Consider the following 24,732-nt stretch of genomic DNA (forward strand, 5'->3'; position numbering starts at 1 on the left):
GAGGGAGAGTTAACATGTTTAGCAACCGGGAGATCAAGCCAAGATGGACTGAGCAAAGGTGTTCAACGAAACGATCACACAGACTGCGCTTTATCTCGCCGACATAAAGGGGCACGCCTAGAACTGCGGATACAGTAGATGAGGTTAGAGGCGGATACAGTAGATGACGTGAGGAACCTCTGCTTCACCTGTCAGGGTCCTTGGATGGAGTTGAGGTAGGAGGTATAGGAACAGGCTGCATCTCCTGCAGTTGCTGGGGAAGGTACCTAGGAAGGGGGTGTTTGGGTGGGAAGGGAAGAGTTAACTAGGGAGTTGCGGAGGGAACGGTCTCTACGGAAAGGGGTGGAGATGGGAAGATGTGGCTAGTGGTGGGATCCCATTGGAGGTGGTGGAAATGTCAGAGGATTATGTGGTGGAAGGCTCATGTGGTGGAAGACTCAGTAACTCAGTTTCCAACAAACCCTAGGCGCACCAGTGGGCAAGGCCACGTGACCTCCCTCCGCGCCAGTGGGCAAGGCCATGGGACCACCCTCCGCGGGCAAGGCCATGGGACCACCCTCCGCGGGCAAGGCCACGGGACCACCCTCCGCGGGCAAGTCCACATGACACAACCTCGGCGCCAGCGGGCAAGGCCATGTGACCCACCGTGCGGGCAAAGGCCAAGTGACCCCACCTTAGTGGGCAACATCACGTGACTCCACCCCAGTGGGCAAGGCCATGGGACCACCCTCCGCGGGCAAGGCCACGGGACCTCCCTCTGCGGGCGTCCACATGACACAACCTCCGCGCCAGCGGGCAAGGTCATGTGACCCACCGTGCGGGCAAAGGCCAAGTGACCACACCCTAGTGGGCAACATCACGTGACTCCACCCCAGCGGGCAAGACCACATGACTCCACCAGGCGGGCAGGGCCACGTGATTCCACCTCCGCGCCGGTGGGCGGCGCTGTGCGCGGGGTTTTTTATTGTGACCGACGCGCTGCTGGATGATCGGCTTCGGCCGAGCGTTGGGAGGAAGCGACGACTGGGCCCCGGGTCGGGAGTTACCCGGCAACTGGAGCAACGGCCGTTGCGGCCTGGGCGGCTGCAGGTGAGCGCTGGCCCCCGGTCCCTGGCTCCGCCTTTGCCACCGATTGATCGGCTTTACTTCGCGCTTGTCGGACCACTGCCGGCGAATGTGAGACGGGTTCAGGCTCGGGCTCGGGCTCGGGCTGTGCCGGCGAGTGAGCGTCCGTCCACCGAGCGGGAACAGCCAAACAAACCTCCGGTCCAGGAAGAAAGGGGAACTAAATCCCCTTCCTAAAAGAGAAGGGGAAGAAGGCACATTGCCCCGGAGAGTAGGAATCCCAAGACCCAATAAGTTGAATAGGAAGGAACTGCTAGTTTAACGAAGATTGACACACAAAATGCTGGAGTAACTCAACGGGACAGGCAGCAGCATCTCTCTGGAGAGAGAAGGGGTTGGTGACGCTTCGGGTCGAGACCCTTCTTCAGAGGTGATGGCGAGTTCGCTTACCTGGAAGAAACGGTGTGAGAATGTCCAGGGGACAGCTTTCTTCCTTCGGAGAGATGGTACAAATAATTCAACCCGTAGGAGGAGAGGGAATCCCCTTCCCCCACAAGTGAAAAACTAGGATGTACCTGCAGTCATAGATCCCTCTGACCAAGTGACCCCTTGCCCCCAAGTGAAAATCTAGGATGTACCTGCAGTCATAGATCCCTCTGACCAAGTGACCCCTTGCCCCCAAGTGAAAAACTAGGATGTACCTGCAGTCATAGATCCCTCTGACCAAGTGACCCCTTGGCCCCAAGTGAAAATCTAGGATGTACCTGCAGTCATAGATCCCTCTGACCAAGTGACCCCTTGCCCCCAAGTGAAAAACTAGGATGTACCTGCAGTCATAGATCCCTCTGACCAAGTGACCCCTTGGCCCCAAGTGAAAATCTAGGATGTACCTGCAGTCATAGATCCCTCTGACCAAGTGACCCCTTGCCCCCAAGTGAAAAACTAGGATGTACCTGCAGTCATAGATCCCTCTGACCAAGTGACCCCTTGCCCCCAAGTGAAAAACTAGGACGTACCTGCAGTCATAGATCCCTCTGACCAAGTGACCCCTTGCCCCCAAGTGAAAAACTAGGATGTACCTGCAGTCATAGATCCCTCTGACCAAGTGACCCCTTGGCCCCAAGTGAAAATCTAGGATGTACCTGCAGTCATAGATCCCTCTGACCAAGTGACCCCTTGCCCCCAAGTGAAAAACTAGGATGTACCTGCAGTCATAGATCCCTCTGACCAAGTGACCCCTTGGCCCCAAGTGAAAAACTAGGACGTACCTGCAGTCATAGATCCCTCTGACCAAGTGACCCCTTGCCCCCAAGTGAAAAACTAGGACGTACCTGCAGTCATAGATCCCTCTGACCAAGTGACCCCTTGCCCCCAAGTGAAAAACTAGGACGTACCTGCAGTCATAGATCCCTCTGACCAAGTGACCCCTTGCCCCCAAGTGAAAAACTAGGATGTACCTGCAGTCATAGATCCCTCTGACCAAGTGACCCCTTGCCCCCAAGTGAAAAACTAGGATGTGCCTGCAGTCATAGATCCCTCTGACAACACTCTCCTGAGCTTTGCTATTTACTGTGAAGGTCCTGCCCTGGTTAGACTTCCTAAATCATCCTACCATAATCAGAGAGCAGTGCTCTCTGATCTGTCCACTACTCTCTACCTCATTGGTGACACTTGGCCTATCCTTGATCGGACTTTGCTGGTTTAACCTTGTACTAAATGTTATTCCCTGATATTGTCATGGCTCGATGGTAATCATGTATTGTCTTTCTTTCTGACTGGATAGTACGCAACAAAAGCTTTTCGCTGTACCTTGGTACATGTGACTATAAACTAAACTGAAATTAAAATGCAACACCTCACATTTATTTGTATTAAACTCCAATAATCATTGCTCTGTCCACTTGCCCAGCTGCTCAAGATCCTGCTGTAACATTTCACCACCCACTTTGGTGTCATCTGCAAACATGCCTTGTACATTCTCGTCCAGATCGTGTATATAAATCACAAACAGCAATGGGCCCAACACCATTGAGGCACAACACTAGTCAAAGGCCTCCAGTTTGAAAAACAACCTTTCACCAACATCCTCCGTTTCCTTCTATGAAGCCAATTTTATCCAATTGGCTAGCTCTCCTCTACCATGTGATCTAACCTTCCAGAGCAGCCTACCATGTGTTATTGCCTACCTTGTATCTGGATCACCACAAGTGGAAACGGATTAATCACAGAAACCCAGAAGAACACCGTGATAACTTTATATATTGGCTGAACACCTCCATTTTGGTCGTTTTGCTGAACACCTCCATTCAGTCCACCTAAACTTACTTGATCTGCCAGTTGCTAAACACTTTAACTCTCCCTCCCATTCCCACACCGACCTTTCTGTTCTTGGCCTCCTCCATTGTCAGAGCAAATTGGAGGAACAGCACCTCATATTTCGATTGGGCAGTTTACTGCAGTATAAATATTGACTTCTCTAAATTTAAGTAACCCTTACTTTCCCTCTCTCTCCATCCTTCCCCTTCCCAGTTCTCCGACCTGTATGACTGTCCCCAATTACATTTTATTCCTGTTTGCTTTGTGGTCACCTTCACTTAGCTAGCAATGATCCATTCTATATTGTCCTTGTACTGCATCTCTTTTGATGTCTCGTTTTCACACCTTACCCTTCCTTATCTCTGTGTCTCCCTCTCCCCTGACTCTCAGTCTGAAGAAGGGTCTCAACCCAAAACATCACCCATTCCTTCTATCCAGAGATGCTGCCTGTCCTGTTGAGTTACTCCAGCATTTTGTATCTAATTTTAAGGCATTTCTCTTTTCTGGAGGAATGAGCTCCAAACTGTTCAATATTTGCCAGTGGTTTCAACTGCAACTCTAAGGACATCCTTGTAAATCTTATGTGGAGTTTTAAAAAAAAATTACTCTTGTCAAAACTACAATTAAACATTACCTCTCTGTTCACGAAAAACAAAGCGCTGTAGGAACAGCGGGTCAGGCAGCCACTGTGGAAGGAAATGGACAGTTGACATTTTGGGTTGGGAACCTTCTTCGAAGTTTCTTTTGGAGTACTGCGTAGAATTCTGCTCATCCTGCTTTAGGAAGGATGTCATAAAACAGATTTTTGAGGATATTACCAGGTCTGGAAGATAAAGAGAGGCTGGGTCCACTAGACGTTTATATTCCACTAGAGCTTAGAAAATCGTGAGGGCATAAATCTTTCCAGGGAAGTGTAAAACTAGAGTGCATAGGTTTAAGGTGGGATGGGAAAGGTTTCAATGGTTTTGTGGTTCACATGTAAAATTAATTTTAGCATACATTTCTGTAAAAGTATTACTATACATAAGCACAATGTTAGATTAATTACAAGTGTATTGGAATAATGCGCTGAGACAGTATACAAGAGTCAACAGGTTTTGGTGCCATTTTCAAGTCAAAGTTGTCATAAGAGCAGATTTCTTAACCTGGCCATAAGGCCCGTGGTGCGAGCTGCGTTGCAGGATCCACCCACCAAGCAAAGCCATTGGCATCAAAGCCACTGCTGCTCCACTGCTCTGTACCAGCATGGACAAACTGGGCCAAAGGGCTTTATATCCTTGCTATATAACTCTATAAATCTTTGAAACTGAAATAAAAATCCACCTTGGAGCAGATGTTTGAGAAGTTTAATGGAGAAGCATAAAATCTTGATGGATTTTTCCTTTTGTTAACTCAGAAATTATGTTCTAATTTTGGCGTGCAGTCATTTAAACAATGGCGGGTGAAGAGTTTCCTTCAATGATGGAAGACGCGACTGTGGAAGAAATGGACACATCTGATACACAGTGGAACTGGTACTACTTGGGTGAATGTGGAAAATGGCACACATACGAGGTATTATTTTATTCTTATTCTTATTTGTGGACTGTTTAAATGATGTGAGCCATGTTTGATTGAAAATTTGATAGACCAAAAACCGTCTTCAGATTTGATTTTCGTGCCTGTAATCAGAATTAACAAAACACCCAGTTTAGCCACTTTTGTTCTTTCGTGCTTATCATATAGTTTGACAATATTTACAGTCAGCAGGATTTTAATTTGATCTTTGCAAAAAATAAATAATTTTCTGGTTAATGCTGACACAAACCATACTTCTAATGAGTAATTCTTCTTTGATGTGTATTTTTGTCGAAAAGGTGCAAACCAGGAGATCCCTACAGAAAACAGAATTTCGTATCAAATTATTGATTAATTAGAAAAGACAAATTCAGTAACTAAGATGTGATTTTTATATTTAATTTAAAAAAAATTAGCATTGTATTTTCAAACAAAAAAACAGCTTTTTTGCTAAAGAGGTACTCAAAATCAATCGATGGAGATTCACGTGCTCCTCCTGCAACCCGTCTATTGCGTTTGGTCCTCACAAAGTGACCGCCTCCACATTCGTGAAACCAAACATAGACTGGGTAACCATTTTGTAGAGCATCTGCCCTGTCCGCAATGGTCATCTTGATCTTCTTGTTGCATGTCATTTTAAATCACCTTCCCATTCCCACACTGACGTGTACTTCCTCGGCCTCCTTCACTGCCAGAGTGAGGCCAAGTATAAACAAGAAGAACATCACTTCATAATCCACTTGCGAGGCCCTACAGCACAATGCTATGAACTTTGAATTTTCCATACGCTTGTGTTCCTTTCCCACCAATCCAAACATGGTCCTTCTTCCTTTGTTCTTCTTTTCCATCCCTGCACTCTCATTACTTATGACCCTCTCCTGGCTTGTTCCATCTGCCCATCATCCTCATGCCTACCCACTTGGATATCATCTCCCTTAGTTCACCTTTCACATCCACCTCGCTTACCATCTGGCTCCACCTGTCACAGATGGTGGGTATCCTTGATGATAGATACCAGGTTCTTGAGGCAGCACTTCATGTAGATGGTTTCGAAGATGGAAGGGTTGTGCCTGCAATGGACCAATCTGAGTCCACCACTCTTTACAGCCCTTGGCATTCCTGTCCGTTGGAATTACTGTACTTGATGATGCAACGAGTCAGGATACTTTCTACAAATTTCCATCTGATCTATATCTCACTGTGGCCTTGGATGGCCTTCCTCACCATTCACGCCACCAACCTTTGTGTCACCCTCGAGCTTGCTTGTCACACCTCCTACATTCAAATCCAAGCCTTCAACAAGTTGTTGTTGATCATTCATTCTTGAGTAAAAACGGGGCATCTTGTCTAGAAGTTCAACACGTGGACTTTGGCAAGGCCTTCGACAAGTTGCGAATGTCAGGCTGATCTGGAAGGTGAGATCACATGGATTCCAGGGCAAGCTAGCCAATAGGGTACAAAAACTGTTTAACTATAACTCAAAGAACTGTCAGGAAAATATACCAATTCAATTGCCAATTTCTGCTTATTCATTATCTAATTTTAATTTAATATTAGTTTTTAAATTTGTTATCTATAAATCTTTTTCAATGTACATCTTAAAAGTGAAGGTTTCATGCAACTATTTTTTAAACTTAATTTCCAACCAAATGTCTTCCAAAAGGTCAAATCTATAGCTTTTTTCTAGTAAGGTTCATTCTTGGTGCATTTTTACTTGCCCATACATGGTACAGATTTTTTTAAAAGATATTAACATCAGTTTTGTATTCTTAGACATTTTTCTTTTTATTTCAGAAGGATCCTAGTATTCCACATTCTGTAAGCAGCGAAGATATCGAAAGAATCTTCAGAATGAATACCAATGGCAGTTTTTCATTTTCCACTGCAAAATACAACTACACAATAGATTTTAAAGGTAGTTTTCTTTGTCTCCTGCATGTATTTCTTTTCATGAATCAGCTAATTGACATTACAAAAACAAATCATTGTGCCATTGCAAAACTGGTGTTTTAAATTGAAAATTAAAATGCTTGAAAACTAAGCTGGAACAAAGAATACACTGAAAAACCAAGATTAATCTCTGGGGATCTATAATAAAGCAGACTAGAGGAAATATTGTCAGACGGCGGATAGCAAAAAAGTTTCTCGAGTTACCCTCTGAAGATCTGTTTCTATGCTGGTTCTGTATAAGGACAGGATTTTCTGTGCTAATATGCCTTGTACAGTCATATAACAACACATGAAATATGGAACGTAGAATGTTACAGCACAATGCCTGTGTCGAACATGATGCTGAATTAATCTCATCTGCCTGTATGTGATCCATAGCCTTCCATTTCCTACATATCCATGTGCCTATCTATAGAATGTAAATGCAACCATCGTACATGCTTCTACGATCACTCTTGACAGTATGTTTCACCTACCACTCTCTGTGTAAAATATATAACACAAGCAACTTTAACAGGAAGAAGCTTCAAAGTGTAGGATACTGAGGGGTAATTGTATTGAGGTGCATAAAATCATGAGGGACATAAATAGGTTAAATGCAATCAGTCTTTTCTCCACGGTTGGGGAATCAAGATTTAGAGGGCATAGGTTTAAGGTGAGAGGGGGAAAATTTAATAGGAACCCAAAGGCCAATTTTTCCACACGGATGGTGTGGAAATATGTAAAACAAGCTGCCAGAGAAAATTGGTGAGGCAGGAATAATAGCACCATTTAAAAGATATTTCAACAGCCACTTTGAAAGAAACTATTGAGGACTTTGGGCCAAATGCAGGAAAATAGGACTAGCCCAATATGCCAACTTAGTTGGCATGGACGAGTTGGACTAAAGGGCCTGTTTCCATCCTGCATAGCCCTATGACTTTATTAATCTATAAACCATTCCTGTCCATATATCAGTTCAAATGTCTTTTGAAAGTCATAACTGTATCTGTTTCTGTAGCTTCCCCTGGCAGCTCATTCCAGATACAGACTACCCTATAAGTGAAAACGTTGCCCCTGAGATCCTTCGTAAATCTCTCCCCTCTCACCTTAAGCTACATGTCAGATACGCTGGAATGTGGAATTGCTAATCTTGCCCAACTTTCAACCATGTCTGCATGTTGTGTACTCTGAAGTCCTCCTTGCTTCTCATTATCATCTAATTTATTACATATTCATTTGCCTCTTTCCACCTCTCCAAATGTATTGGCTCAAGCTCTCTGGATTAAATTTTGTATGTCATTCTACTGCATACTGACCAGACCGTCTATATCGCTCTACGGTTAAAGGCTTCCTCCCCCTTCCCCCTCATCGTCAACCTCAGTCTTTATTCCAGCTGCTGTAAAATTATTTATTATACCCTCCACATTTAGATATAAATCATTAATATACACAACAATAAGCTCAAGGGCTACATATTGAGCCTTAATAATTCACTCATTAAGCTCTGCTTCATGCCACTGAGCCAGTTCTCGACCAATTTGCCATTCAGTTTTGGGTCATAACTGCCTGTCATGTGGAACTTTGTCAAGAGCCCTGTTGAAATTCATGCCAATTACAACAAACATTCGGCTTCATTGACCCTCCTTATTGCCTCTTCATTACACAAGATTCCAGCATCTGCAGTTCTGTGTGTCTCGCTGTTAAATGTTTCCCTTCTTATCTTGCATTTTGGCCCTCCACAACCCTGAGAAAAATACTGTGAATATTTTACCTTATCTATGCCTCTCATAATTTTTGATGCCTGCATGAGGTCATCCCTCAACTCCCAAGCTCGATGGAGAAAAAAGTCCCAATAAGACCTCCAGTCCTGATAACATCCCAGTGAATAATTTCTGCAGCCATTCCAGCTTAATGTTATACTTCCTATAGCTGGGCAACTAGACTGCACGTAATTAACATATATAACATATAACAACTACAGCATGGAAACAGGCCTGTCCGGCCCTACCAGTCCACGCCGACCATTCTCCCTGACCTAGTCTCATCTACCTGCACTCAGACCATAACCCTCCAATCCCCTCCTATCCATATACCTATCCAATTTACTCTTAAATAATAAAATCGAGCCAGCCTCCACCACTTCCACCGGAAGTCCATTCCATACAGCCACAACCCTCTGAGTAAAGAAATTCCCCCTCATGTTACCCCTAAACCTTTGTCCCTCAATTCTGAAGCTATGTCCCCTTGTTGGAATCTTCCCCACTCTCAAAGGGAAAAGCCTACCCACGTCAACTCTGTCCGTCCCTCTCAAAATTTTAAAAACCTCTATCAAGTCCCCCCTCAACCTTCTACGCTCCAAAGAATAAAGACCCAACCTGTTCAACCTCTCTCTGTAGCCTAAGTGCTGAAACCCAGGCAACATTCTAGTAAATCTCCTCTGTACCCTCTCCATTTTGTCGACATCCTTCCTATAATTTGGCGACCAGAACTGCACACCATACTCCAGATTCGGCCTCACCAATGCCCTGTACAATTTCAACATTACATCCCAACTTCTATACTCGATGCTCTGATTTATAAAGGCAAGCATACCAAACGCCTTCTTCACCACCCTATCCACATGAGATTCCACCTTCAGGGAACAATGCACAGTTATTCCCAGATCCCTCTGTTCCACTGCATTCCTCAATTCCCTACCATTTACCCTGTACGTCCTATTTTGATTTGTCCTACCAAAATGCAGCACCTCACACTTATCAGCATTAAACTCCATCTGCCATCTTTCAGCCCACCCTTCCAAAAGGCCCAAGTCTCTCTGTAGACTTTGAAAATCTACCTCACTATCAACTATCAAATTCTGCAAGTGTTATCTCACCATTGGTTTGTACAGTTGTAACATGACTTCCCAACTTCCACAATGTAATCTTGATTAATTTTATCTCTCGAAAAATCTGTATAATTTCTACACCTGCCATAATGACGCATTAATTGTCATGTTCAAATCTGGATTAACGCTAGCAAATTGCTCATATAAATAAAATAATATGTTTGTATTGCAGCAATGAAACAAACTAATATAGCAACTGGCAAGCAGCGGCCTGTAACTCGTGCCGTCTTCTCTGTCACTGCTTTCAGGTCAGTAATGATTCATTATAGGAATCAAATTATTGCAATTACTCATTGATAAAGATGAAATCTGTGGAGGTAGACTGCTCCACCATTTAGTAAAACCTACAAATCTATTGATTTGTTTCACTGAACATGGAAAGCACTGTTCAAATAGAATATTGAGTTTTCCTTGTGTCTCTTGTGACCATTATCAGGAAAGTGGAAGGTGATGCATTTTGTAAGGAATTAAGTGGGAGGATAATGTAAATGAAATGGTATTGTAGATTAAGGCACATGGGATCCATGTATACGGTGGATGATCACAATTCTCTAAAATGATCACATATTGATACAATCACACTGAAATCTCATCAACACTTCCACTTCCTTACAAGATTGAGGGGATTTGGTACGTCGCCAATACACCATCGAACCTCTACAGGTGTACTGTGCAAAGCATACTTATTGGTTGCATCATGTGAGAGGGGGAATGTTTAAAGGGGGATAGTCATAGAGCTCCACAGTACAGAAATATGCCCTTTGACCCCAACTCTTTCATGCCAAGCAATAGGTTGCCGACCTGAATTAGTCCCACTTGTCTGCATTTGGTTCGGTGACTCGAACGCCCAAGAATGAGGAAGGCTGCAGAAAGTGGAAGACATTGCCCGATCCATCACGGGTACTGACCTACCCATTATTGAAGCGATCTACAGATGGCACTGGCTCAAAAAAGCAGCCAATATCATTAAAGACTCTCACCACCGCACTCTCATCTCATTGATAAAATCAGGAAGAAGGCATAGGAGTCGGACAACTGTGACCTCCAAGTTCAAGAATTACTTCTTTCCAGCAACCATCAGGCTTGAACACTGCACAACACTAACCTCAGCAAATATGATTTTCTGGTGAAGTTAGACACAAACACTCTGAACTATAGAGTCTGAAGGAGGGTTCTGAGCTGAAACACCATCTAGTTTTCTTCGGAGATGCTGCCTGGCCCTCTGAGTTCCACCAGCATTTTGTGTCTATCTTTGGTATAAGCCAGCATCTGCAGTTCCTTCCTTCACATGGTCTACTGTGGACTTTGTTCTGGTTGCACTACATTCTTCAGTTTTGCACTATTATTCTCTTGCATTAAGGAAAGTCCACACTTCTCTTGGTATCACCCATATCCTTCTCCGTGGTGCATATAGGTACAAAGTACTTGTTTAGTACCTCACCTACATCCTTAGACTCCGAGAACAAATTCCCTCCTTTATCCGTGAGTGGTATTATCTTCTCCCTGGTTACCCTCTTGTTTTTAACGTACATATAAAAAGCCTTGGGATTTAATTTAATCCAAAATTACCAGAGACATTTGGGGTTCATTTTGGCACTTCTAATCACCCACATGAATTATTTTCTACTTGCTTTAAAGACCCTGTCTGATTTCATCTGTTTAAACGTTACAGACAGTTCCTTTGTCTCTTTGACCAATTTTACAACCTCTATTACCATCTAAGGACCCTTACCTTGCCATCCTTATCGCTCCTTACTGAACATGCCAATCCTGAACTTCGATCAACTGGCCTTTAAATAACTCCCACATGTCAGATGGAACTTAACCAATAACAACTGCTCCCAATTTACTCTCCCTAGCTTCTGCCTAATTAAGTTGTACTCCAATTTAGTTCCATCCCCCAAGCTCCACAATTCTCCCTATTCAAAATAATCTTAAAACTTATGGAGTTGTGATTACTATCCCTAAAATGCACTTCCACTCAAACAACTGTAACCTGGCCAGGCTTGTTTCCCAATACCAGGCCCAGTATGGCCCCTCATCAAGTTGGACTATCCACATACTGTTTTAGAAAATCCGCTTGGATACTCCTCATATATTTTGGCCCGTCTAAGCCTTGTTGCACAAAGTAAGTCTCAGTTAATAAAGGTGAAGTTAAAAATCACCTACATTGACAAACTTGTTGCTTTTGTATCTTTCTGTAATCTGCCTGCATATCTCACTGGCCATTGGGGGGGGGGGGCCTCCAGTACAATCCTGAATGATTGAACGTTTCTTATTTCTGAGCTTTATCCATATCACCTCAATGGATGAACCTTCCCATATGTCCTCTCTGAGTGCAGCCATGCCCTTATCTCTGTTCAGTAGAGCAACTCCACCTCTTTTACCCCCTGTCTAACGTGTATGAAAGATCGAAACCCAAGTCTACGTAATGTTCTCAACATCATAGTCCCAAGCACTGATCCTGGCTCTAAGTTCATCTGCTTTACTCACGATACTGCTTGTGTTGAAATAAACATCAGCCCATCAATTTCATGATATTCATTAACCTCTCCATGCCTGTCCTTCCTTTGAGACTTACTGGTCCAAATATGTGCCTTCCCAGCAGCCATTTGTGATCTTCTACTCCAGTTCCCACCCCCCTGCCACTAGTTAAACCTTCCCGTAGCACTAGCCAACCTCTGTACAAGAATATTGGTCCCTCTCCAGTTCAGGTGCACCCCATCCTTCTTGCACAATCATGTCTGCTCCAACAGAGATCACAATGGTCTAAAAATCTGAATCTCTTCCCCCCCTGCACCAATTCCTCAGCCACACCTTGATCTATTCCTGTTCCTTCCCTCACTTGCATGTGACACGGGAAGTAATCCAAAGATTACTAGCCTCGAGGTCTTGCTTTTTAACAAAAAAAGACACAAAGTGCTGGAGTAACTCAGCGGGTCAGGCAGTATCAGTGGAGAACATGGATAGGTGACGTTTCAGTTTGGAATCCTTATTCAGACTTGAGTCTCAGAGTTCTGAGTCTGGAAGGTCCCGACCCTAAACGTCACCTATCCATGTTCTCAAATGCTGCTTTACCCACTGTTACTACAGCATTTTGTATCTTTTGTTGTAAATCAGCATCTGCAGTTCCATGTGTGTCAATTGCCCTGCTTTTTAATCTTTTGCTTATCTCCCTGTATTCATTTTGCCGAACCTCATTCCTTTTCCTAGCCATGTTATTTGTGCCAATGTGTCACTCCCCCTTGAGAATGTTCTATATTCTGTGGAAATTCTGTGTAAACAAAGTTTCCCTCAGGTCCCCTTTAAACAATCCCCCTCTAGTTTCAGACTCCCCACTCTGTGACCATTCACCTTATCCATATTCCTCATGATTTTATGTAGAAGGTAGTTTTTCAGACTGCAGGCCTGTGTCTGGTGGTATGCCTCAGAGTTCGGTGCTGGGGACATTGCTGTTTGCCATTTTTGTCATTGATTTGGATGAGAACGTTACAAGACATGATTAGTAAGTTTGCAGACACTAAAGTGGGTGGTATTGTAGATAGCAAGGATGGTTGTCAAAAATTGCATCAGGATCTTGATCGGTTGGGCAGTTGGGCTGAAGAATAGTTGATGCGGTTTAATACAGAGAAGAGTGAGGTTACATTATGGAAAGTCTAACTTGGGCAGGTTCATACACAATGAATGGCTGAGGAGATAGATAGGTTGGTCAAGAAGACTTTCGGCACGTTGGCCTTCATCATTCAGAGTAATGAGTATATAAGTTATGAGGTTATGTTACAGTTGTACAAGACATGGGATAGGCCACATTGGAGTATTGCGTCCAGTTTTGGTCACCTTGTTATAGAAAATATGTTGTTAAGCTGGAAAAGGCTGCAGAGAAGATTTATGAGGATGTTGCCAGGACATGAGCTATAAGGGAGAGATCAGACAGGCTAGGACTTTATTCCTTGAAGTGCAGGCGGATAAGGGGTGATCTTAGAGAGGTGTTTAAGATAATGAGAGGAATAGTTAGGTAAATGCACAGTCTTTTACCCAGAATAGGGGGAATCAAGAACCGGAGGTCACAATAAAGGTGAGGAGGGAAAGATTTTATAGGAATCCGAGGGACGGCTTTTTTACATAAAGGGTGGTAGGTATATGGAACGAGCAGCCAGAGGAGGTAGATGAGGCAGGTGCTATCACAACATTTAAAAAATATTTTTACAGGTACATAGATAGGATAGGTTTCAAACGATATGGGATAAACGCAAGCAGGTGGGTCTCGTTTAGACATGGCATGTTGGTCAGCATGGGCAAATTGGGCCCCAAGAAGGGCCTGTTCCCACGCTGTATGACTACTATGAATATGACTCTGTTAGATCACCCCCAGCCTATCTAGCGTCTCCTTGTAACTCAAATACTCTAGTTCCATGTGAATCTTTCCTGTGCCCTTTCTAGTTTAATGATCTCCTTCCTCAAGCCAGGCAACCAGAACTGCACACAATACTTCCAAGTGCATTTTTACAATCATGTACATCTGTAACTTTTCAGAATGCAACACTTTGCTCTAGTTTATGAGGCACTCTCACATAGAGAGTGGTAGGTACACGGAGCTCTTTGCCAGAGAAACGTAGTGGAAACAGATGTGATAGCAGCATTCAAGAGGCATTTAGACAGACAGGTGAACAGGCAAGGAATATCGGGCGAGAGACCGTGTAGGTAGATATGCTATTTAAATCAACATTATGGTTGACACAGTCACCGTGGGTCTGTTCCTGTGCCGTACTGCTCTATGTTCTGTGTACCTGTTGACTGATATGGATATATTGGGCTCACGGGCCTTTTTTCATGCTATATGAATCTCTGATTCAATGCCTCTAACTGTTAGAGAACCGACAGTGTAATGAAGAGGAGGAATTAATGGAAATTAGTATTCGTTAAAAAGGTGTGAGAGAAATTAATGGCACTGAAAGATAATATATCCTTGGAGCCTGATAATCTCCAACCCACAGAACAAAAAAGGTAGTCAGGGAAATAGTGGATGCATTTGTTGCCAAAATTACATGATAATGGAACAATTTCTGAAGATTATAGAATGGTAAAATAACCACATTATTTAAAAGAAAACTTGGAACAATAACATCAGAAGTAGGGTAAATGCTAGCCTATGATAACAGATATTTGGAAAATATCATTGCAATTAGACACTGTCGACATAGAGTCATACAGCAAAGAAACCAGCCTTTTGGCCCAATGTACATGCCGACCAAGATACCATTCTGGTTAATTACATTTTCCTGTATTTTACAGAACATAGAAGAGTACATCACAGGAACAGGCCCTTTGCCCCACAATGTCTATGCCAACCATGATGCCAACCAAAACTAATACCATAGGTCTGCACTTGATCTCTATCGTTTCATTCTCTGATGATGTGCTTGAAATGTATTCTGGAAAGGAAAACATTTTTGATAAATCTACTGGAGTTTTTTGAGCATGTAACTGATGGATTGGATGAGGGAGAACCAATTACTGGTGAATTTGGATTTTCACAAAGCCTTTGAAAAAGTTCCACATTTAGTCTTAGATTTGTACTGCATAGACATGTAAGCATCTAACATGTGAGGGAACCAGATGATCAGAGTTCAGAACTTTAATGTTCCAGTAAGGACAGGTGATAAGGATGGCAAGGTAAGGGAACTTTGCATGAGAGAGAGATTGTAACGTTCATCAAAAAGAAAACGGAAGCATGTGTAAGGTTTAGGAAGATGAAAACAGTCAGAGTGTAAAGGAAGCAGAAAGAACTCAAGCAGGAAAGAGACACAAGAGACTGCAGGGATTCTCAGAGAATGGATCTACCTGTAGTTACAAAGTTAAGGACACATACGGTATAGCCAGCTTGGCTTTGTGCATAGGAAATCATGTCTCACCAATTTAACTGAGCTTTTCGAAGAGATGACCATGAGAATTGACAAGGCAGGTCCGTGGACGTTGCTAACCTGGACTTCAGCATTGCCTTTGACAAGGTCCCACATATTAGGATAGTCCAGAAGGTTATATGACATGAGATCCGGGGTTGGCTGGCCTATGGGATACAAAATTGCTTTGGTGGAAAGAGTCAGAAATTGGTAATGGAAGGCTATTTTACCAATTGAAGGTCAATGACCAATGACATGCAACAGGGATCGGTGCTGGGTCCACTGTTGTTCATCATCTGCATTAAGATTTAGGTGAAGATGTAGTCAGCATAGTAAGTTAGTTTGCAGATGACACCAAACGTGATGGTATAGGAGACAGTGAACAAGTTTTTCTAAGATTACAATAGGATCTAGATCAGTGGGAATGTGGACCGAGGAATGGCAAATGGAATTTAAATTGGACAAGTGCAAAGTAGGGTATTTTGGAAAGTTAAACCATGGATAGGACCTTACTCAGTGAATTGTAGGGTCTTGGTTATTGTAGCACAGAGCGATCTCTGGGTACAAGTACATAGGTGCTGTCACAGGTAGACAGGATGATGAAGATGGTGATTGGCACACCTGCTTTCAGTGGGCAGAGCACTGAGTTCAAGAGCTCACAGCCCCAGAGACCCAGGTTTGATCTTGACTACGGGTGCTATTTGTGTAAAGTTTGTATATTCTCCCTGTGACAGCGTGGGTTTTCTCCAGTTTCCTCTCACGTTCCAAAGACTTGCAGGATTGTAGGTTAATCGGCTTCTGCAAATTGCACCTAATGTGTAGGATGCGAACTAGGATAACATGGAACTAGTGATCAATGGTCGACGTGGGCTGAAGGGCTTGTTTCCACGCTGAATCGGTACATCATGTCACAGCTGTGCATAGTATTGGTGAGATCGCACTATTAGAGTCATAGTCATACAACATGGAAACAAGCCCTCTGGCCCAACTTGCCCATGCCAACCAAGATGCCCCATCTACACTATTCCCATCTGACCATATTTGGCCCATATCCCTCTAAACCTTTCCTATCCATGTACCTGACCAAATGTTCATTAAATGTTGTTACAGTACCAATTGTGTGCAGGCTTGGTTACCCTGCTAAGGGAACAATGTCTTTAAGCTGGAGCAGGTGCAGAAAAGATTCACAAGGATCTTATGAGGATGGAGGATTTGAGTTAAAGGAGAGAATTGATAGGCTGGTACTTTCTTCCCTAGAGTGAAGGAGGCTAAGGAAAGGTATTTAAAATCATGAGGGGAGGGGGGGGAAATAAGGTAATTGGTGAATCTTTTGGTTTGGGAAGTTTAAAACTAGAGACCATCAGTCAAAGGTGAGTGGGAAAGATTTAAAGGGGACCTGAGAGAGAACCTTTTCACATGGTGGGCGGTGGTTAAATGAAACCAGCTCCCAGATGAAGTGGTAGAGTTGAGTATAATTACAACACCCGTGACTAAAGATAATACAAATATTCTGTCAGGGCCCCTGAAACTTCTTCTCCAGCTTTCCATAACGTCCTGGGATACACTTGATCTGACTCAACTATTCATCTCAGGACAACGTTAGTATTCATAGGCAGTCAAGACCTCACCACAGCTGAAAGACGCAGCATTATACTGTAAAATTACCTTGAAATTAAAGTTGACCATTCAGTAATGAAAGTTGTTAATTCAACTGTGAGACACAAACTCACAATGAAAAATACTCTGTAAGCTAAACCAAAGTTTATTTGCTGGTAGCATAAATATTTGCACAAATGCAGAAAGGTTTTTTAAATGTATCTTTAAAAAAAAAGACTTTTAGAACACTGAATGTGAGATATGTGAGGATGATTGTTTATATATGTGTATATATATATAAGAATTTGGTTTCATCAATTTATAGGATTGAATGGTAACTTTAATTTTTGTTTATTCTGACATCTTTCAAAGTTTTATATGTGGAAATGAAGAAATTCCCATCCCTTTGCATTGGGAGAATATAGATCGAGATAAACCTTACCAGGTAGGCCATTTCATGTTGCTGATTTCAGAAACTATACATGCATCCTAACCTACAATTTAAAATATAACCTCTGTTTTAGCTTTGTCCATTGCATAAAGCTTCAAATGAATATCAGGAAGTTTCAAAACTCTTTGGACAAACAATGGATCAGAACCAAATCACGCAAATTCAAAGAATTCAGAATTTAGACTTGTGGGAGTTCTACTGCAGGTAATACTGAGGCTTGTCATATTATTGTGTTCAGATGTTATGTACACCATTTCTTTTTGAGGAGAATCTACCTGCTGATGATTAGAATGGTCTAATGCAATTTTCTGTACGGATGTGAACATTTTGGGCGAGAATTTCCTTCTCCTGCCTTGCACCAAAATTTAATATCCATTTTCTATGCTGTTCATGTCAATGACTGCTTATACCAATGTTTCATCAGGATCTCATTGGTCTGCTTATCTATTACTCATGTTGGAGTAAAGTTTATAGTGCAGTTGAGCTGAGTAACATTTGTATTAATTTCCAAATGTACATATTTTAAAATAATGGTGCTGAGGGGCAGTTTATGGTGGGGAAATTAGGGCGGGGGTGCAGGGAAGGATTTTTTTAAGACACCAAAGATGGTGCGACAGAAATGATTGAAGAGTAATTTTATGGGTATGACTGGATAAATAAGAATGGACCGATTTGGGTGCAGTCCAATTCAGCTGGGTATTGTTGGTATGGCAATGAAGAAGGTGAATATGATGATTATTGTCAAAGACAAACAGGAAAATTATCTTTGTCACACAAGATGAATGTACTGTTTTTAGCAAAACAGCACGGAAACAGGCCCTTCTGCCCACGGGGTCCGTTTCAACCAGCGATCCCCGCACACACACTATCCTACACACCCGAGGAACAATTTATATTTCTACCAAGCCAATTAACCTACAAACCTGTACGTCTTTGAAGTGTGGGAGGAAACCGAAGATCTCAGAGAAAACCCACGCAGGTCACGGGGAGAATGTACAAACTCCATACAGACAAACACCCGTAGTCAGGATCGAACTCAGGTCTTTAGCGCTGTAAGGCAGCAACTCTACCACTGCGCCACCGTGCCACCTTGCTGCTTGGGGAGAAACAGAGTGGATGAATTTACATGTGAAATTCCATGATTAATGAGTCTGCTTTGGTAAAGCAGAACTGCAAAGGATTTTGGAGAGCAAGAGGAAGTGGGGCTGTTAGGCTGGTTCTTTGAGTTGAGGGATAATGATGGCAGATTAAAAGGTGAATTCCTTAGTTGCTATGACCTCCACAGTAAATACAGACGGGAAGTATTCATTTAAGACCTCGCCTACCAGAGCCTCAATATCCTTCATTAGTCAGGATTCTCTATTCCTACCTGTGTTTCCTGCACTCTAATAATAGGAATATGCTAGCCCTGAATTCCTCCTGTCTCACTATTAAAAGTCTCCCACTTGCCAGACATCCTTCAACTGCTAACAGCCTCTCCCTGTCAACCTTTAAAAGTTTCTATCTAATATAATTAAAATTAAATGGAGTAAAATTAAATTTTATTCCAATTTACTTAGACCAATTCTACCTTTGTCAGTAACAATTTAAAAACAAACAGAATTATGATTACTAGTCCCTGGTTAAAATCATCTCTTAGATACATGGACACATAGACAATAGGTGCAGGAGTAGGCCATTCAACCCTTCGAGCCAGCACCGCCATTCAATGTGATCATGGCTGATCATCCACAATCAGTACCCCGTTCTTGTCTTCTCCCCATACCCCTTGATTCCGCTAGCCCTAAGAACTCTATCTAACTCTCTTTTGAATGCATCCAGTGAATGGCCTCCACTGCCTTCTGTGGCAGAGAATTCCACAAATTCACAACTCTGTGTGAAAAATATTTTCCTCATCTCAGTTCTAAATGGCCTACCCCTTATTCTTAAACTGTGGCCACTGGTTCTGGACTCCCCCAACATTGGGAACATGTTTCCTGCATCTAGCGTGTCCATTACAACATATTACAACTCTACTTTTCCAACACCTATCTGTGATGCCCCTTGGATTTTTGCCCTTCTAATTCCCATTAACATTTGGGGGGCCTACAGTGCAGTTCCATCAAACGGATCACAGAGAACATAGAACAGTACAGTACAAGATCAGGCTCTTCCGCCTGAAATGTCTGTTAAACTAATCTCCTCAGCCTGCACACCTTTGTGCTCTTCTAAAAGCCTCTTAAATACCACTATTGTATCTGCCTCCACCATCCCGGCAGCTGGTGTGGTGAGAGTAGATTGGGAGTGGCAGTTATTGGACAAGTTTACTTTAGTTATGAAGGAGTCATTTAAACATGTTCCTGTGAAGGAGAAACACAAGAACGGCAAAGTTCGGGAACCTTGGATGGCAAGAGATGTTACAAACTTGGTCAGTTATGTCCATGGTTTCAGTATGACCAGCATCCTTGGCCTGGTGCATGTTGAATTAACTGTTATAAATCCAGGCATTCTAATCTTAATCTTTTCAAACTGATATCTGACTATTAATATTTCACTTTTTTCAGAAAAAAGGTCCATTTGAAGAAGATGAGAAATGGATTAGAAGTGAATGAAAGAATGCTGTTTCATGGTACAAGCAATGAGTTTGTAGAAGCGATATGTTCCCAGAATTTTGACTGGAGAATAAATGGAGCCCATGCTACAGTTTATGGAAAAGGTAAACCAGTAATTCACCAGGAGTTGCATACTCGTGAAGTAAAATTGACGATTTTGATGAATTCTCGATCCTAAGAATTAGCACTAAATTGAAGTATATATTGATTTTTGATGCAGGGTCTTACTTTGCTCGTGATTCTTTGTACTCCAGCCGTTACTGCCGTGCTGATAAGAAGTTTGAGGGAGCCTTGCAGATGCATCAGTGGAAACCACGATTCAAAACAATGTTTCTGGCTCGAGTTCTTGTGGGTGAATATGTTACAGGAGACGCCAAATTTATTCGGCCTCCTTCCAAAGATGGAAGTCTAGTGAACTTGTATGACAGCTGTGTGGACAATACATGGAATCCAAAGATTTTTGTAGTATTTGATGCCAACCATATTTATCCAGAATATCTCATTAATTTCTGTTAAACAGAAATGAAGAAATCACTGCTCAAATTATCTGGGAAATTGAAATGGAAAAACACATTAAATAATACCGTGACATGCTGTTTAACCATTTCCTTAAACATAGAGATTCATTTTCACTCTCTTGCAATTGTATAATGAGTACAAGCGAGGTGGTCTTAACAGCTCATTTGCACTGGTTAATATGCTCCCTGGGACTTTTCTCTCTGCAGATAAAGCATCTGCAAATATCCTTGGCATGAACATGGAGATCATTTGTATTTGTGGGAGTTAATGCACAGAATATCTGATGTTGATATCCAATCTGCACTTTAAAACCTGGAAATATTGAAGATAAGATTCCTCGTCGTACGATGCTTGAGAGCGAAGGAGTCCTGCACTCCCTGTGGTGATTCCCTTCATTGCCTTATCCCCATATCTTTGCTGGTCATGTGTCTTTTCTCTAGTCAGATCTTCCCAATGTTGTCCCATTGCGACATAGAGCAAGAAGGCTGCTTGAAGCCCACCTTCTTCCCATGCACCATGCCGCTCAGGACTCGGCGGCCTTCTCTCTTCGAGTGAGCCTGGCCTGCAGCTGGGACCCAACTGTGGGCCGCTGGGCCGAGCCCTGGGCTGCGGGCCAGCCTCCGGCGGCCCTCTTACCCATCGAACCCCAGCACTGCTTCCTGTCGGCAGTCTGCTTACCGGCCCTCTGTCCAGCTCCCTCCTCGCCGGTCCACGGGGTGAGCAGAGGCCGGGGTCTTTAGCAACCTCCCCAGGCTGGTTGTCATTACTGTAGCAGCGAGCCAGGCCTGTTGTCGGGCGTGGCTGGAACCGCGGCCCGTTGGGAAGCGACCTTCTGCCGCGCAGTCCGTCGGGTGATGATCTGGTTAGAGAAAAGACACATGAAGAGCAAAGATTTGGGCATTGCACTGTTATCTTTAGCTTATCATTTATAAACCTGCATATCAGAAGTTCCATGAGGTTTTCATTTTGACAGCACAATGTTCTCCTATTCTATATTGCTTATTGTTATCCAGCTATTTTTTTCTAATGTAAGTACCTTCAAATGGGAACAATGCAGAAAAAAACACTCATAGACCTCATTAAAATAGACTGGTTACATTTGAACAGAAATTGGACTGATGTTGGTATCATTGTAAAGAATTTAAACTATTTTAATGTACTTTTATTTGGAGACAATGATCGTATTAACAGAATCCCACTGAAAACTGGTTCAGAGACAAGGGAAGGAGATTTTTCAGTGAATGTGTGTCCAGTCACTGAGGACAGGGGCAGAGTTAGATCAGGTTCTGTGTATTGAAATAAGGGAAAGCATGAAATATGTGATATAGAAATAAGGGATGTAGAATATTACAGTTAAAAATTGTTATGGAAAAGAACAACCGATCAAAGGAAAAATGCTTACTGTAGGAAGAGCTCATTTAAAATTTGGATGAGAACGTACATGGCAAGATTAGTAGGTTCTTGATCGATTGGCCAGGTAGGCTGAGGAATAATTGATAGAATTTAATACAGAGAAATGTGAAGTGTTGCATTTTGGGAAGTCTAACATGGGCAGGCCCTATACAGTGAATGGTAGGGCTCGCAGGAATGTAATAGAGCAGAGGGATCTAGGAGTGCAGGGGCATGAAGGTAGAGTCGAAAGTAGATAGGGTGGTCAAAAAGACTTTTGGCACATTGGCCTTCATCAGTCAGAGTATTGAGTATAGACGTTGTACGGTCATGTTGCAGTTGTATAAGACGTTGGTGAGGCTGTATTTAGAGTATTGTGTTCAGTTCTGGGCACCATGTTATAGGAAAGATGTCAAGCTGGAGGGGGCACAGAGAAGATTTACAAGGATGTTGCCAGGACCAGAGGGTCTGCGCTACAGGGAGAGGTTGAGTAGGCCGGGAATCTGTTCCTTGGAGCGCAGGAGGCTGAGGGGTGATCTTCGAGAGGTGTATAAAATCATGAGAGGAATAGATCAGGTAGATGCACAGAGTAGGTGGATCAAGTACCAGAAGACAGGTTTAAGGTGAAGGGGAAAAGATTTAATAGGAATCTGAGGAGTAACTTTTTCACACAAAGGATGGTAGATGTAACAAGCTGCCAAAGGAGGTAGTTGAGGCAGGGACTATTCCACCTTTAAGAAACAGTTAGACAGGTACATGGGTAAGACAGGATTGGAGGGATATTGGCCAAACGCGGACAGGTGGGACCGGTGTAGGCAAGTTGGGCCGAAGGGCCTGTTTCCTTGCTATATCACTCTATGACTAATAGATTCACAAGCCGATAGGTTAATGTAGATGAGAAAAGGTTAAAAGGGAGGGCAATGAAATGCCCTCTGATATTTGGGATGCAAAAGCATGCATATTTCTTTGTACATATTTCAGATGTAAGAAATAAAAATTACAATAAAACTGGAAAAGGATTGTCATGCTGTCCAGTCCGAGAAAGGAACATACTGGACCTTTTGTTGGAAAATGAGCTGGCCCACAGAGTTAGTCCGGCACTTTGTGTCTTTTTTTAAAGCAGAATCTTTAATGTGTTCAAAACAGAGGTACACAATTCATCCCAGCACAAGACATGGTCATTTGGCCCACCTAATCCATGCCAGCCATGATACCAATCTAAGCTAATCCCATCTGGCTGAACATGGTCAGTATCCTTCCATTCCCTGCCTGTTCATCTGCCTGTCTAAATGCCCCTTAAACGTTGCCTTCATATCCACTTGGGTCATAAGGCCAAAGAGCCTGTTTCCGTGCTGTATGATTATGACTATATAAATTTCCCGGGGACATCTTGAAGTTGAGAAAGATGCAAGATGTGTCATAAGGTCATAAAGAATAGGAGTAGAATTAGGCCATTCGGCCCACCAAGTTACTATGGCCAATCAATCATGACTGATTTATCTCCCTCCTAACCCCATTCTCCTGTCTTCTTCCCATAACCCCTGACACCCGTACTAATCAAGAATCTCTCTATCTCTGCCTTAAAAATATCCATTGACTTGGCCTCCACAGCCTTCTGTGACAGAATTCCACAGATTCACCACCCTCTGACTAAAGAAACTCCTCCTCATCTTCCTAAAGGAATGTCCTTTAATTCTGAGGCTATAAACTCTAGTCCTAGACTCCCACTTGTGGAAACATCCACTCTATCCAAACTTTTCACTATTCGGTAAGTTTCAATGAGGTCCCCCCCACCTCACCCTTCTAAACTCCAGCAAGTACAGGCCCAGTGCATCAAACGCTCATCAGATGTTAACACGTTCCTGGGATCATTCTTGTAAACCTCCTCTGGACTCTCTCCAGAGTCAGTACATCCTCAGATATGGTGCCTAAGATTGCTCACAATACTCTAAATGTGGCCTGACCAGCTTCTAATCTAAAATTCTAAGCAAAAAAGCTTACTCATATATCTCAATAAAATAATCCCCAATTTGCCTCCCTCATCTTACGTCCAGGTCCAGTATCACATTTCCACTGGGAGAAAGACCTATCATTTCAAGCCTTGTATATACTTAAGTTACAATCAGATCAGCTGTGATCTTACTAAATGGCAAATTTGAAGCATTGAATGGTTTAATCCTGCTTTTGCTCTATATTTTCCTAACTCGGGAGCACAGAATTAAGATAATTAGGAAAATAAACAGGGGGCCGATTTAATCTAGGCTGTGATATCAGATGATTAAGAAGACATTGCTTCAAAGAAAGATTGCAGAGACAGATGCAGGAGACTACCTCAATCCTGACACACTAATCATCCTGCTGTATCCACAGATGCTGCCTGATCCACTGAGTTTCCCCAGCAGGAGCAGTCTAGTGTGAGGAGAGGAGTGGATTATAAGGTCATGGACACACACAGTACCGAAGCAGGCCCTTCAACCCACCATGACCATTCGGAAGATTAAGTACACACTTGGCTAGCAACCAACTTTT

General features: G+C 42.9%; 1 protein-coding gene across 3 annotated transcripts; it reads left to right on the forward strand.

The window, feature by feature from the left end:
- The first annotated feature begins 945 nt into the window (after window positions 1-945).
- LOC144603604 (protein mono-ADP-ribosyltransferase PARP11-like) lies at window positions 946-23,182 on the forward strand. 3 transcript variants are annotated; one of them, XM_078417075.1, is made up of 8 exons: window positions 946-1,089; window positions 4,778-4,935; window positions 6,733-6,853; window positions 9,930-10,005; window positions 17,626-17,698; window positions 17,778-17,908; window positions 20,248-20,399; window positions 20,516-23,182. In XM_078417075.1, the coding sequence occupies exons 2-8, from the start codon at window positions 4,816-4,818 to the stop codon at window positions 20,809-20,811; spliced, it is 969 nt and encodes a 322-aa protein (XP_078273201.1). In that variant the 5' UTR covers window positions 946-1,089; window positions 4,778-4,815; the 3' UTR covers window positions 20,812-23,182. The 3 variants fall into 3 exon arrangements, with proteins under 3 accessions (XP_078273201.1, XP_078273203.1, XP_078273202.1); XM_078417077.1 differs by having other exon boundaries at window positions 20,550-23,182; XM_078417076.1 differs by having other exon boundaries at window positions 4,805-4,935.
- Window positions 23,183-24,732: the final 1,550 nt, after the last annotated feature.

The sequence above is a fragment of the Rhinoraja longicauda genome, chromosome 20, assembly GCF_053455715.1.
Source record: "Rhinoraja longicauda isolate Sanriku21f chromosome 20, sRhiLon1.1, whole genome shotgun sequence".
NCBI lineage: Eukaryota > Metazoa > Chordata > Chondrichthyes > Rajiformes > Arhynchobatidae > Rhinoraja > Rhinoraja longicauda.

Excerpts from the sequence above, each read along its gene's own strand:
- LOC144603604 (XM_078417075.1), top strand. The coding sequence starts at position 4,816 with ATGGCGGGTGAAGAGTTTCCTTCAATGATGGAAGACGCGACTGTGGAA. Across the intron at positions 6,854-9,929 it reads CTACACAATAGATTTTAAAG|CAATGAAACAAACTAATATA; the intron begins GTAGTTTTCTTT and ends TTTGTATTGCAG. Across the intron at positions 20,400-20,515 it reads TGCTACAGTTTATGGAAAAG|GGTCTTACTTTGCTCGTGAT; the intron begins GTAAACCAGTAA and ends TTTTTGATGCAG.